The 15840-nt window shown below is 39.0% G+C and overlaps 1 protein-coding gene across 3 annotated transcripts in view; it reads left to right on the top strand.

The window, feature by feature from the left end:
* Nucleotides 1-13923, top strand: part of LOC125411936 (sperm-associated antigen 6) — a 74311-nt gene extending 60388 nt beyond the window's left edge. For all 3 annotated transcript variants that reach the window (XM_085684652.2, XM_048452424.3, XM_048452423.3), the window contains 3 exons: nt 1826-1942; nt 7379-7524; nt 13022-13923. In XM_085684652.2, coding sequence (XP_085540778.1) covers nt 1826-1942; nt 7379-7524; nt 13022-13091 — 333 coding nt within the window. In that variant the 3' untranslated portion in view covers nt 13092-13923. The remainder of the gene's footprint in view (nt 1-1825; nt 1943-7378; nt 7525-13021) is intronic.
* The last annotated feature ends 1917 nt before the right edge of the window (nt 13924-15840 follow it).

Below are 15840 nucleotides of genomic sequence, written 5' to 3'. Positions count from 1 at the left end.
CACTCCTTCCAGTTCTTCTCCCACATTCCCTTTCCCCCAGATCCACTTTCCTTCAAAAAGAGCAGACTCCCGGGGATATCAACCTACCATGGCATGACAAGATACAATAAAACTAGGCACAAGCCCTCATATCAAGGCTGGATGGAGCAACCAAGTAGCAGGAAAAGGGTCCCATGACCAGTCAAAAGAATCAGGGACATCTCCTTTTCCACCGTCAGGAGTCCCAGAAACACCCTAAGCTAAACAACTACAACCTCTGTGCAAAGGACTTAGCCCAGACCTGTGTAGGCTCTGTGATTGCTGCTCCGGTCTCTGTCAGCCCCTATGAGCCCTGCTTAGTTGATTGTGTGGATGGTGTTCTCCTGGTGCTCTTGACCCTCTGACTCTTACAATCCTTCCTCCCTTTTCTGCAGGGTTCGCTGAACTCTGTGTAATGTTTAACTATGGAGCCATCAGCTGCTGAAGGAAGCCTCTATGGTGACAGTTGGGCTAGGCACTGATCTCTGAGTATAACAGAATAGCGTTAAGAATGATTGACTTTTTTTTTTTTGACCAGTCATGTTTGGTTCTACCTTATGTCTCTAGGTCGTCCAGCTTCCTGTTGCTGGCCATCCAGGCAATCTTGGGTGTGGACTTCACTAGTCATTGCTTGGCCACTCCTACAAGCTTTGAGCCACCATTGCTCCAGCAAGGGGCACAGGTTCTAAGCCTCCCCAAATAACACCACCAACTGGGAAACATATTCACATGCCTGAGCCTATGGGGGAACATTTCACATCCAAACCACTACAACAATATAGTAATATTGTTGAAATGAGAGTTTATTTTAAGCTTACAAAACTTGTTGGGGAAATGTCGGATTGAATTTCTTACATCTTATTTAATATGTGAATTAAAATATAAAAGGCTGTACAAGTCTGCTTCGTTTGGGTGTCTAAAGAAAAGTCTAAGATTCAAGAGATCATTTACTGCTGCCACATATATGGTAAAAGTTTTGTAGAATCCAATTACAAAATTTGTGATGTGAAATGGTCATTTCAAGAGCATTTACTAAACAATAACAAGATTGGAAGGCTCAAGAGAAAGGAAGTCTGTGCACTAGGACACATAGCTTCACGGCAGCGCAAGGGGTGCATTTCTCAGGAAAACAGCTGAAGCCCTGCTGTGTGGAAGAGAAACAAAAGAACGCGGTCAGCAGCTTCAGAGTGAGCTGCGGCACACTACGGTCAGCACAGGCCCTCCAGTCACCTGCTTGTCCAGGGGATGCACCACATGGTGTCACCTGAGTGCTTGTCCTTTTGTGGTTGGTGTTGCCATCCCTGGTGTTGGGAGTTGTGTTTTGCTTCTCCTTGAGGAGGAGGAAATGTCTACCTGTGACCTGACTGCATCTCTATAAATGCTCACAATAGATACTTCTGAATGCATATGTATCTAAGAATGGCACTGCATAATAGATATTTTATCATATTTATTGATTAAAAATTAGAATATTTTAGTTACCTGTTTCATATCTATAACTTTATATACTGTAGTTCATTGTCTATATAATTATGTAATGTATGACAAATTATATCCTATAATGTTATACTTTATAATTTTAATTTTCTCATAGATATTTTAAAAACTTAACAATTCACTTTATCTTTTAAGATTTAACACAAAGATAATTGCTAAGATATTCTATCATTAAAAACCAGTCAAAAGTTTTTCATGTAACTATTTGTTACAACTTCAGATTACGCCAGTAAACTGGTTCCATTTTCAGTAGGAATATAGGCTATGAATTGTTAAGATTTTATATGCACTTTGCTTTGTTTTTCAACAGAGTAAAAAAGCCATAAAGAATATTCTTCAAAAATGCACCTACCTCCCAGCCCTCGAGCCATTTTTGTATGATGCACCTCCTAATATTCTGAAACACGTTGTTGGTCAGTTCAGTAAGGTAAGAAACATACCTGCAAGGAAGGGAGGAAAACGGTAGTCATCCGCCAACTGGCTGCTTTGCTGCTGGCTTCTACAAGATAGAGTGCTGGCTTCACTGTTTAGTACTCAGCTCCTGCCACTATTTACACAGATACGTAAGTTAGAGCTCACAGAGAACTGTAACTCTCCCACCCCTTTCTACATTTCCTATTAGCCTCTACACTTGTAACATGAGGGCCGGCTTGTTGGGGTTTCTGTCCCACCCAGTACCCCACAGCTGGCAAGTCCCAAAGAAAATCTCACAGAGTCTACATTAGGTTATAAACAGATTGGCCCATTAGGTCAGACTACTTGTTAACTCTTATAGCTTATAGTAACCCATTATTCTGATCTATGCTAGTCATATGGCTTGGTACCTTTTCCAGCTGTCAGCTCACATGCTGCTTCTTTGGTGGTCTGGGCAGGAATGGCAGAGGGAGCTTCCTCCTCCCTAGCCTAATCCTATTCTCTTTGCCCCACCTCTACTTCCTGTCTGGTTGACCTGTCTATACTTCCTGCCTGGCCAATCAGCGTTTTATTAAAATACATGATTGACAGAATACAGACAATTCTCCCGCACCATACACTGCTTTGTAAAATTATTCTCAGGAAGAACCTAGTATACCAACACATAAAACATCATGATCGGGCTGGCAAGATGGCTCAGTAGGCTAATGGATGCAAGCCAGACAGACTGAATTAGATCCCTGCACCCATGGTAAAGGGATAGAATCTGGAAATCTGTTCTCTGACCCCCACATGTGAGCCATGGCCTGCACGTTCATACATAGTGATGATGATGAGAGACAGCCTCCCCCCACTGATATTTTGCATTGATTGTAGCTTTCCACCATCCCCAGTGTCCTTTAATCTCAGACATCTAGGAGCACAGCAAAGATTTTTATAAAAAAAAGAAAAAGAAAAATTTGAGCCCCTGAAATATTTTTCAGAAACTCTATTCAGTTTACTGTTGATTCTGTCAGTCATTTAGTCATATTCACTTGCTTTAAAATGTTTCAATTTAAATTTATCTTCTATATGTGAGTGTTTGCTCACATGTATGTCTGTGCACCATGTGCTTGTCCACTGCCCAAGGTCAGAAGAGGGCACAGCTTATGGGAACCTGGAAGGAGCCATCATATGCGCTCTGGTAATCACACCCAGGTCCTCTGAAAGAACCAGTGCTCTTAATTGCTTGACTGTCTCTTTTGCATATACAAAATTCATGAAAAATTTTTATTAATATGGCTGTCCTATTTTTTATGCTAAGCTGAGAGGTCTGGGATGCCAGCTGACAAAGGGCCATGAGATAGTCGTAGTTGGTAAGATATGGTGTTTGGCTCCTGCGAACTGCTAAGACTGTTCTCTACAATCGGCATGGGAAAGAGCCCGTCTAAATAACCAGCCACAGTGGTTTTGTGTGTGATTAGAAGTTATTGTTTTATACTTGGCATGGAAAAAGAGCCCATCTAAATAACCAGCCACAGTGGTTTTGTGTGTGATTAGAAGTTATTGTTTTATACTTGGCCTGGTAGCCAAAGTTTTACATATGCTAGACATATGCTCTACCATTGTACTGTACCGCCAGCTATATTCCACCTCTTTGGCAAAGTCAGACCCTCCAAAGTCTTAGTTTGCTTAGCTGTAAGGTGGGAATAGTAAGTGCTTTTTTTTATTGTAAATATTAAATGAAATGCTGTATACTAAAAGTTACATTAGTTCAAAATACATATTAAATAACTAAAAATGAAAACAAAATATCCAAATATTGTTTTAAAAGAACAAAAATACTCAGACTCATCATGGTGGCACATGCTTAAAGTCCCAGCTCTTGGGAGGCAGAGGCAGGTGTATCTCTGTGAGTTTATGCCTAGCCTGGTCTACATGGCAAGTTCCAGGCCATCTAGGGCTAAAGAGTTGAGTCCCTGTCTCAAACAAACAAAGCATTAAAAGTAAAATAAAAAAGAAACAAAACATTCAAATGGTTAAGGTAATAAATTAAATAGAGGAGGACATATTCATTTGAATAATCTTACAGAACCACATAAATGAGACTCTTCATTTTGTACACTGTATTTCTGCAACTAATGAACAAAAACAAGGTCTCGCTGTGTAGCCCCACTGGACTGGAGCTCATTCACAATCCTTCTGTCCCAGCCTCCTAAATGCTGAGATTGTCGGTGTGTACCACTGAGTACAGCCTGTCATTCTAAGGCTTTAAAGTAGATGCTATCATCAAGTAGGCTCCCTTCAAGGTATTCATCTGAAAGCCCAGTCACCAACAGCTTTCAGTTCTAGGCCTTGCTGATCTTTAAGCATCACTGTTACTGGAACAAAGCTTCCCAAAGATGAAACCACCTCTGAGTAAGGTTCAGTGTAACAACCATCTGTGTCATCTTTACCTTTTCAAGACATCAGTGAAATGTTCTTTTCCTCTTGGTTATATGACAGCCCAACTAGCAACATAATACAAAGACAATTTTTACGTGGAGAAAGCTGATCTGTTTTTTACTCTCATGTCTTCTGGGTGCTAAATAAGAATCGACTGGCTAATGTAGTCACCTGGAGCAGTAAGGGATGCGTGGGTCACCCACAGACAACATCTCTAGAACAGTACCCCTTCTAGTTTTAATCTTTAGGTCAACGAGAAAGATAGGTTGTTCTTACTGAACTGGCTGCTAGGGTCCGAGAGAAGCTCCCCCACCCAAGGAAAGACCAACAGCTATGCATGCAATAACAAGAGCACTTTATTAATTCCAACATTGGAGTGGTACTTGGTGACCCCCAAAGAAGGTCACAAGCTCCTTTGAAGCAGGGTTAGGGGAATTCCAGAGAGGAGGGATTAACCTGGGGCTGATTGGAGGAAGAAAGATTAGTCTGGGGGCTGATTGGTGGGAGGTCCTAATGGTTAGGGACCTTCCAGCAGCAGGGTCGGGAAAGCTCTCTTTAGTTATCAGGAGACTGGTGGGGATGGAGAGTGGGGACAGTGGGGATGGTGTGTGTGTTGGGGCGGGTGAGAGGTGGGATGGTGCTTGCTGAGCCAGCAGACGGCTGTGGTTTTTCTGAGGACTGTCTGTTTAGCTCTGTCCCATTTTAGTGAACTGAAACTAAGGCTTAGATTTTTATCAGGGTGCTAGGAGAGTTTGGTGTGAGGTCTCCCACCCCAGCTCTTTCACTGGCCATAAAAACGAACGTGAACCTCCTATGCTGAAAGTTCATATTAAGCAAATACAAGTCATCTTTGTGTTTCTGTGTTAGAGAGAGTGAGAGCAAGCAAGCGAGTGAGAGAGAGAACAATATAAAGTTGGGTGGGTAGGGAGGTGTGGAGGATCTGGCAGCATTGAAAGGAAACATGATCAAAGTATATTATATGAAAAAATTAAATAGAAAAGAGAAAAATCAGTAGAATATGTGGAAGTTAGACCACAAAAGTCAAGTGAACTGAAGATGCTGGCTTATAGGATTAAATCTCCTATAAGTGCATCTTTGAGACTATTTGCTGCCAGTAGATGGTAGATGTTAGGAATATTTCTTAACGTGAGCTCCCTGCTGACGTAAAAATTCCCAATCAAGCCAAATCAAAACAAGCCAAATTAAGAAATATCCAGGTTTAATGGGAGATCTGCGCTCTCGGGTGGCCCTGAGGGGGAACTGGGAAGCCACAAAAACACAACCTCCAGGAGAAAGAAAGGGAGACCACATGTTCCTCTTTTGGGGGATCACTTAAATACCCTGGGGAGTGGTCTTGACCCCACCCCAAGGGAGGGGTCAGAACCTGGCCTGCTGGGATTTGGAGTCCAGACCAGGCCTGGGATAGATGCGAGGTGCAGGGGCCTATGCTATCAACTTGACATTAGAGTTCCTTAAAGGGTCTTCCCTGTGTCTTTTTTTCTTCCCTCTCTCCACTTTCTCCCACCTCAGACTGGGGATCAAACCTAGAGACTTGCTCTGCCACTAAACTGTATCTCCTAGACCTTGGGTTTTTCTTTAATAGAGATTCACTGTTTAGCTTGGATTGGCCTCTGTCCCCAGTCATCCTAGCTCACGCTCCTCTGGCCTGTGTGCTGAGATCACATGTGTGCTACACCCAGCCAGCATTTTCTTCCTTTTTAAAATTAACTTTTTATATATTCATTTTACATACCAACCAGTTTTCCCTCCCTCCTTTCCTCCCATTCCCTCCCTCCACCTACCTTCTGAGCTCCCCCCTTTACTCCTCCTCTGTCTCCTTTCAGATGAGGTAAGGTCTCCCTTGGGAATCAACAAATCATGGCATATCAAGTTGAGGCAGGACCAAGGCCTTCCCCATCCCTGCATCAAGGCTGAGCAAGGCATCCTGCCATAGGGAATAGGCTCCAAAGAGTCAGCTCTTGCATCAGGAACAGGTCCTGGTCCCACTGCTAGCGGAATGCTTGCAAAAAGACCAAGCTACCCAACTGTCATCCAGATGCAGAGGGCCTAGGTCAGTCTCATGCCAGCTCCCTAGCTCTCCATCTAGAGTCCATGAGCACCCACAAGTTCAGGTCAGCTGTCTCTGTGGGTTTTCCTATCATAATCTTGACTCTCCTTGCTTAATTAATCCCGCAAGCCTCTCTTCAACTGGATGCCTGGAACACAGCCCACTGCTTCTGGCCAGTATTATCTTAAAGTTACTGCCACAAATAACAAGTTGGAGTTAACCAGGCAGGGGAGGATGAATTCTGATAATGGGAAGGCATTCTAGAGAGAAGGAAGAGCATGGGCAAAGGCAAGCAATACCACAGCACCCGTGCTCTGAGTTACTACAACCTCTGCAGTTGATGATTGGCTGGTGAAGATCTGGGATGAGTACTAGATGTTTATGAGGGACCCTTCTGCCTTGTTAAAGAGCCTGCCTCTATTTTGTAGAGGTGGAGAGACTGGAGTGTAAGCTTCATGTATGAGTAGATAGCATTAACTTTGCTCATGTTCATTGCCTTATTCAATTTCTACAACATCAACAGTTGGTAGACTTTTAAAAGGAGCTGTTTTACTTCCCATTACCCACAGATTTGAATTCCTCTGTTGTAGACACACTGAGAGTAAATTCTCTACTAAGTTATTTTCAGTAGTATAATGCGAGCTTGGGAAGGACGTTGTGATTGTCTGTGCACTTTCCCTTTAAGGACGTTGTGATTGTCTGTGCACTTTCCCTTTAAGGACGTTGTGATTGTCTGTGCACTTTCCCTTTAAGGAAGTTATGATTGTCTGTGCACTTTCCCTTTAAGGAAGTTATGATTGTCTGTGCACTTTCCCTTTAAGGAAGTTATAATTGTCTGTGCACTTTCCCTTTAAGGAAGTTATGATTGTCTGTGCACTTTCCCTTTAAGGAAGTTATAATTGTCTGTGCACTTTCCCTTTAAGGAAGTTATGATTGTCTGTGCACTTTCCCTTTAAGGTGCTGCCTCATGACAGCAAAGCTCGGCGGCTCTTTGTAACTAGCGGAGGACTTAAAAAGGTCCAAGAGATAAAAGCAGAACCTGGCTCTCTCCTGCAGGAATACATCAACAGCATTAACAACTGCTACCCAGAGGAAATAGTACGGTAAGGAGATGGACTGGGAAGTTCAGTATTGCAATGTTTTCAGTATTCAAGTGTCTAAATATGTGGACTTTCAAATTCTACACAAGGCTCTTTTACCTCATGCAAATGAAATAATTAGATTATGTTCTTATTGACACACGCAATCAATCTGCAATGTTGTTTATGACATGTGGATACTATTTTAATATATATTTTACTAAATACCCAAATGCAGAGTTCAAATTGCTTTGAAATTGTAAATGTCTGCTATACAGGTTGATAGATTATGACTTTCACAGTTTCCTGCACATTGTATTCCTTAAGTTTATATCTATGCTAATGGAAGTATAATAATCAGAAAGGCGTATTGAGTAACAAATGTCACTAACTAAATATGAAAATTTTCATAAATAATGTTTATAACCTACAATAACTCAGAATAAAAGCTATTTTTTATTGTTTGTGATAGGGTCTCACTAAATAGGCCAGGGTTGACTTGAATCCCTTCGGTTTCAGCCTCCCAAGTGTTGAGGTTACAGCTGTGAGTCACCATGCTCTTGAACAGTAGGCTGTCGCAAGACTGATAGCATGTATACTTTTTTGCAGTTCAGGAACTTAACCCAAGGCCTCATGTTTGTCAGACAAGATCACTTTTGAGCTCCACCTGCAGCTCAGATTAATATTTTAAAAATAAAGGTGATTTACAGAGCAATGATTCTAAGCTTCAGATTTTATAAACCAAAAGAGAATTATACATTAACTGCCCCTTAAATAAAAAAAAATACAAAGGAAACCAGAGTATCTTAACTGAGCATTGACAACATGTGTGTGTTTTCTAGATCATTATTAGAAAATACAAGTTCCAGATTAAAAACTTACATGTTCTATGTAAATTATAGCTGTTATCTGTGTCTTACTATTTAGTAATTATCATTTTTATTTTTAAACAAGTAGTAACCTTAATTTTAAAAGCACAGAACTTTATTCATAGTTTTTCATACAATGAGCACTAAAGTTACAAGTTTATGTTGTGATTTTGTGTGTATGAGTGTTTTGCTGCATGTGTGGATGTGTACCACCCATGTGCCTGCCCACAGAGGCCAGAAGAGGGGGTGAGATGCCTTAGAACTGGAACTGTGGGCCCCAGTGTGGAAAATGAGCCTGAGTCCTCTGAAAAAGCACCAAGATGACTTGCCAGCTAAGCCATCGCTCCATCTCCAAGTCTATATACATTTATGATGCTTACAATAACTCCTTGACTAAAAAAGTTTCAATAAATCACTTGAAAGCTACCAGAGAGGCTAATATTATAACATGTATAGCTGCTGTGTCTAAAACAGAGCAAATACTGGAAGACCCGCAATGCAACCCCTTCATGTGAGACTCAGGGAGCATCCCAGAAGTGGGGCAGGAAGGTGGTAGGAGCCAGAGAACCGTGTGTCTGCTCTGAGCCAGTGCCTTCTCTGTATGTATGAATGCATAAAATATACGTGAAACCTCTAAATGAAGGAACTGTGAAATTATTACTAATTTAGCCTTTATACATGGAATGTATGTTGCATTAGAAATAATACTATGTTATGGAAATTTAAAATAACTTTCAGTTCAATTTTCTGAAAAATAAAATCAAAATTAAGGAAAAATAAAAAAATGAATGTATGCTAAAGGTAGCTCAAATGGAATGACCTATAAGAATCAACCAATGGTAAGGCACGCTCCTGTATGTCTATTTGTGTTTTACCCCTCTTAGTTTTATTATTTACTGAGTAGCGGGAGAAATAAAAAACTGTGACATTAGAATTTAATTTAGTGCTTTGTCAAAACACTATTATAATTTTATTATTTTTTCAACAAACTATTTTTTTTCAAAAACCGTTTTCCCCCAACAAACTAAACTTTACCTTTTTGAGAATTTTATATATGAGTACTGTTTTTATATCATTTCTACCCCCTCCAACTCCTTCTCTGCTTCTCCCACTGTTTCTCAAATTCGTGACCTCATCTTTAATTACACACACACACACACACACACACACACACACACACACACACACTGAATACATTTAGTGCTTGTAAATTTTTAGGACTGACCTCTTGGGACTGGATAACCCACAATGTCAGGATTTATTGAGTAACAAAGTTCATAAGCTACAGTGGCTTCAATGGTAGTAATTTACCAGGTACTCCTACCTTCTTCTACAGCCCTAACAAAAGCAAATGTGGGCTCTTTTTTCTCATCTTAATTACTAACATTACACATCACACAGTAAATGCATCCATTATCTACAAATGTAAATGAGACTAAAAGGGTTAAGAGGGCAGGGTATTAAAGTTCATAATATCGTAAAGAGTTTAGAATTATTATTAACCACAATGAAGGTGGTACAAAACTAACAAGAGGTGATTGCTATTGAAAATGTCCATACAGTGTCTCTTTGGTGCATAGTCAGTCATTAACAAATCAGTTAGACACATTTGTCAGCGAGAAAATGCTCAGTTTTGTCCATTGATATATAAATGGTGAAAGATATGTATCGGAATTCAATGTTTTTTATTTCTGTAAGTATATTGTAAAGAAAATGCTAGTATTTCTGTTTATGTTCAGATCTTAAGTATCTACATAATAATTAGAAATCAGGAGGGCATAAGGCAAGAGGTGGACCCAGTTCCCACCAGTTTCAGGAGTATATTTAGTTAAAATCCCCTTTAAAGTTCTATTCATCCTCTCTACTTTCCTGAGCTCTGAGGATGAAACATACAGCGAACTTTTTTTAGTTATAATCTGTTTGGGCTATTAGCTCAGGCTTATTATAAACCAGCTCTTACAACTAAAATTAACCCGTAATTCTTATTTATGTTTAGTCAGATAGGTTGGTACCTTTTCTCAGTAAGGCATTCTCATCTTTCTTCCTGTGTGTGGCTAGTGACTGTCTTTCTTTCCTCTTCCCAGAATTTTCCTAGTCTGATTATAGCCCCAACTATACTTTTTTTTGTCTGGCTACTGGCCAATCAATGTTTTATTAAACCAATACAATTGGCAAATGTTTACAATGTACAAAAACATTATCCTGCAGAAACTCCCCTTTTTTCTTTTCAAAACAAGACCCTTAATCTAATCTCCTTTGTTTAGCTTTTTTCCTGACCATTGTTCATAACATCTTGTAACCAACACACTAAACAAAGACAAACATCCATAATCCACTTTTTGGGAATGTGGGCATAGTTTTCTTTCTTTTTGTTTTTAAATTTTATTGATTTTTATTGAGCTCTACATTTTTCTCTGCTCCCATTCCTGCCTCTCCCCTCCCCTTCAACCCTTGATCAAGGTCCCCATGCTTCCAATTTACTCAGGAGATCTTGTCTTTTTCTATTTCCCATGTAGATTAGATCTATGTATGTCTCTCTTAGGGTTCTCATTGTTGTCTAGGTTCTCTGGGATTGTGATTTTTTTAGGCTGATTATCTTTGCTTTATGTTTAAAAACCACTTATGAGTAAGTACATGTGATAATTGTCTTTCTGTGTCTGGGTTACCTCACTCAAAAAGATGTTTTCTAGCTCCATCCATTTGCCTTCAAAATTCAAGATGTCATTATTTTTTCTGCTGTGCAGTACTCCATTGTGTAAATGTATCACATTTTCCTTATCCATTCTTCATTCAAGGGGCATTTAGGTTGTTTCTAGGTTCTGGCTATGACAAAGAATACTGCTATGAACATAGTTGAACACATGTCCTTGTGGCACAATTGAGCATCCTTTGGATATATACCCAAAAGTGGTATTACTGGGTCTTGAGGAAGGTTGTTTCCTAATTTTCTGAGAAATCACCACATTGACATCCAAAGGAGCTGTATTTTTTTTAAAGCAAGATAAAGGGGCATAGAATTGTGTAGGTAGAAATGCGAGAAGGCTCTTGAATGAGTTGGAGTGGAAACTATGACCAGAACATACTGTTTGAATTTGTTTTCCAAATTAAAAAGTTATTACTGTGTGGTGGTGGCACACGCCTTTAATCCCAGCAATCGGGAGGCAGAGGCAGGCAGTTCTCTGTGAGTTCAAGGCCAGTCTGGTCTACAGAGCTAGCTCCAGGACAGACTCCAAAGCTACAACATATAAATGTTTTCTGATCATTGCATTATCAATTTCAAAACTTAGATACAAAGTATTCAGTTTCTCATGTAGACTAGTTGTTTGAAGTGTTCCTTAGCTTTGTGTGGACAGTGGGTACCGTACTAAACAACATAATTTAAAAAGATCATAGAAAATTTGTCTCTTGTAGTTATATAATAAAGTATCTGTTTACATCAAAAGCATTTATAAAGGGCATAGGAGATTGAGGCAAGCTTTAAAATTTGTACTAACTCAGACTACTAGAGAAATAATTGGGAACCCTTAAGTGCAAGACTGCATGAAGGAACCCACTTCTGAAAGCCGTTTTCCAAAGTAGAAGGCCTTGTGAGAAACATTTTTTAGATGTGTGTATTATGTTTAACCCTGTGTGTAAGGATGTTATTGAAAAAATAATACAGCTGTTGATTTTTCACATGGTAATTTAACAAATTATGGAGGAAATTAGTATAATATTATTCACAAATTTTTAAGTAGGCATAGGTAAAATTAGCTGAAAGTGACCAAATCAAGTCCAAACCAAGATAAAATGCTAATCTTTTATGAAATGTTCAATTTTAAAATATAATTCATATCACTATGTGTATATATATATATGTGTGTGTATGTGTGTGTGTGTATCTGTATATGGGTATATGTATGAACATCTATGTATACATAGTTTATATTTTAGTAATTTTAAAAGTAATTTGTGAAATAGTTATTTAATGTGAATTGTGGCCAGATATAATTAAAATATACATTAAGAAATAATTTATAAGGCATGAATGCAGAATTTGATTAGTAATGATAAATTATATAGTCTAACATAAAACATCTATTAGCTATTGTCCTTTTAAAGTAACATTATGGAGTTGGAGAGCTGACTGAGCAGTTGAGAGCACTGGCTGCTCTTCCAGAGGCTCTGGGTTCAATTCTAAACACCCACATGGTGACTTACAGCCATTTTCCAGGCCAATGCTATAAAATCTGGTCCCCTCTTCAGGCCTCCAAGGGCATGAGACATGGAAGTGGTGTGCATACATGCATACAGCTAAAACACACATACATATGTATACATACATACAGGTAAAACACACATACACATAAAATCGAAAAAAAGTAAAATTACTCAATTGATAAAACAATGTCTGAGGTGAAATTTTGTCCATGGATTGAAGGTTTTGCTTAGAAAGCATTTAAGTTGTTAATATATATATATATTTCTTAAGTGTTTTATTCTCTCTCAAGTACAGCGTTGTGAAATTCTTTGTTGTCTCTAACCGTATGCATAAAACATGTAATGATCATACATGAGGTTTTACTTATATTATTTCAGCAAGTTCTTATGTAGACTTTCTTGAGTCCACCTTTGAAAAATTTCCCTATCTAATAACAAATTTATTTTTTCAGGTACTATTCACCTGGATACTCGGATACTCTTCTACAGAGGGTGGACAGCTACCAGCCACTCATCAACTGAACAAACCATATTTTTATACCCCTCAGTTTCCCAGGAGAGTATGAATAGTGTTTGTTAAAGTTCTTTAAAAGAACACTCTAGCTTTTGTTCAATGTGGGATACCTTTAGATAATGTTTTCTAATTGTATGTAGTAGTTTAAGAATTAGCTGGAATATATGAAGGACAGTCATTGCATGCATAGGAATTTCTCTAAAGATAGTCTTGAAGACATTAAAAGGTTTAACACATTTGTTATCGTTCTGCTGAAAACCACATATAAACGGCACAAACATTCCCTCCAGCTAGCTGAGAAATGCTGCTCCACAGTGCTCAGGCTGTTTTGGCTATTTTCTCATACAGAGGCAAGGAAAACTTGCCTTTCAAGTTACAGAAAGGCATCTAGAAGGAAAAGAGCTGAAAGGTGACCCTGATGACAAATAACCCTGAAAGAGGCTTTGATGCTGGTCACACAAAGGCCCTGGACTAATGTAGAAGCTCGAGAGCTGCTAGGGTTCCTAAGAACCTAGGCACATTCTCCTCATTCCCACTCACTGGTCGTGAAGCTCTTTCCCTCTGGTTCCTCACTGATGGGTTCTCAGCATTACTCTCTGGTATTTGTGCTCTCTGTTCCTCGTGGGAAGACTCTTATTCCTGATCCATATGCAAGGACAAAACATGGAATATTTGCCTCCATTGTCCTTGTCCTAGGTTCACTTCACCAAATTTCAGAAGTCATGTTTTCAGGGATTTAAGTAATTTGAGCAGAATACATCAAGCTCAGACTTCATATACATTTTTATTAGATTCAGTAATGGGGCCAAAGAAAATTTCAATAAAGTGTTAAAAAAAGCATTAGAATTGTCTTTTTTTTGTTTTTTATATCTAGTGATTTTCTGACTTTGGGAATCTGTCTTTGGAGTTAGGAGTCTTTGATTGTCAGTATATTTGTATCTTTGGGCTTACAGAGGTCTCATCAGGAGGCCTGAAGAGGAGGTCCAGGCCAGCCTAGACAAGTTTAGGACAGTGGGGATTGTCCTAAAAGCCTAGCTTCAGGTTTCCTTCTTGGACTCTCCCAACCTTCGATTTTTCATCAAAAGGAAACTGTTCATTACGTCTGGACATTTTTCTGAACCCATCTCTGCCTTCATTGTTTTTCAGTAATGCACATCTTTGTGGAAACTTTAAAACTTCTTTATGGCCAGCATTCTCCAACCTATATTTTATTTATGTCAAACTAGAATTGCTAGTAATCACACAGGTAAATGTAACATCCCTTGATTTCTCCAACAATGCATGACTACCGCTCTTTTAGGAATCCAAACAGCATCTAAGGTTTCAAGGATTTCTTTTCCCTATTTTAAGACTTTTCCTCCTGAGTCAGTTAGGCCCCTTGCTTTATATAAAGCTTCATGTATGTGGATAATGATGAAGGCTATTAGTTCATGTGTATATTGACCTCAGTCCCTGCTGTTCTTTTTTTTTTTTTTTTTTTTTAACTGAGTTTCACTTTGGCAGAGATTTCAACTCAGTGATGAAACTCGGTTAATCATAAAGTACCCAAAAGGCATTCTCCTTTGCAAAACTACTATCGTGGGTAAAATACTCATGTCAGAGTCCTTGATGGACTGTTCCATTAATTCTGGTCATCAGAAAAATACCTTATGCATAACTTTAACACAGCCATAATCTGACTTACCTTGTTCAACATATAGGACCGTCTCTAGGGTTTGTGTCCACTCTACTTTAGATGATTGTGTGATTTTTCTCACATAGCATTTGTTCTCTGATATCTGACCATCTGGGCATTAGTTAGTCAGTGCTTCCCCTTAATCCACTAATGTTAATGCTATGTGTGACATTTGGACTGTTAATTCTTATCCCCATTCATTTTGTCAGCCTCTGACACTAAAGGGACCATGGCCATGCATACCCATAGGCAGGGTGACCAGCCTTGAGCAATGAAGTCAAGTTTCTAAGAGTGGTATGTCATTGGATCAGAACTACCAAGATCATGGTGTCTCTTCTCAGCAATAGAAACCCTAATCAAGAGAGTTAGTTTTACTGAGTTTGCAAACTTGAGTAAGTAAAATTTTAAAAGCTTTAATGCAAAAGGAGAAGACAAATCTTAAACAATCACTTCAGATATCACGACATGGCAAAAAATTGTCTTTAACAAGTTGGCATGTTCTGGCGTCTTTCTGTAGAGCTAGGAACACTATAAAGGTGTGCTCCTGGCATGTGTACAGCTAGGAACACTGTAAAGGTGTGCTCATGGCATGTGTGACTGAAATCAAATTCCCTAGAGTCACAGGAGTCTTGTTTAGTAGAACACAGAGTTTTCGCGTTTTCTCTTGTTTATCTCAGTGGACCTAGATAAAGATATTTTCTCAGGGGATAATTTAAAATTCAATATAAAATGTTACTGTATTTCTTTCATTCATGACTGGTGTATTGTCTATAGTATATTTTCAGATAAATGTCAGATGGAGAACAGTAAGAGCATAAGGGAGTTTGGAATGGATATTTACACAATAAAAAAGTCTCTAATTTTTCCATGTGTACAATTTATAGTAACCCATTCTTGGTAAAATTTATACTAAAACAGAGTTTCTCAACCTGTGGGTCATGTGACCCTTTGGGGGTCACATATCACAAATGCTGATTATCAGATATTTTTATTACAATTCATAATAGTACCAAAAATACAGTTATAAAGTAGCAATGAAAGAATTTTATGGTTGAGGTCACCATAGCACAAGGGACTATATT

This window comes from Myodes glareolus, chromosome 2, assembly GCF_982192425.1.
Source record: "Myodes glareolus chromosome 2, mMyoGla1.1, whole genome shotgun sequence".
In the NCBI taxonomy this organism is placed as follows: Eukaryota; Metazoa; Chordata; class Mammalia; order Rodentia; family Cricetidae; genus Myodes; species Myodes glareolus.
Note: the sequence above shows the minus strand (reverse complement) of the source record. Positions and strands in the feature narration are given on the sequence as shown.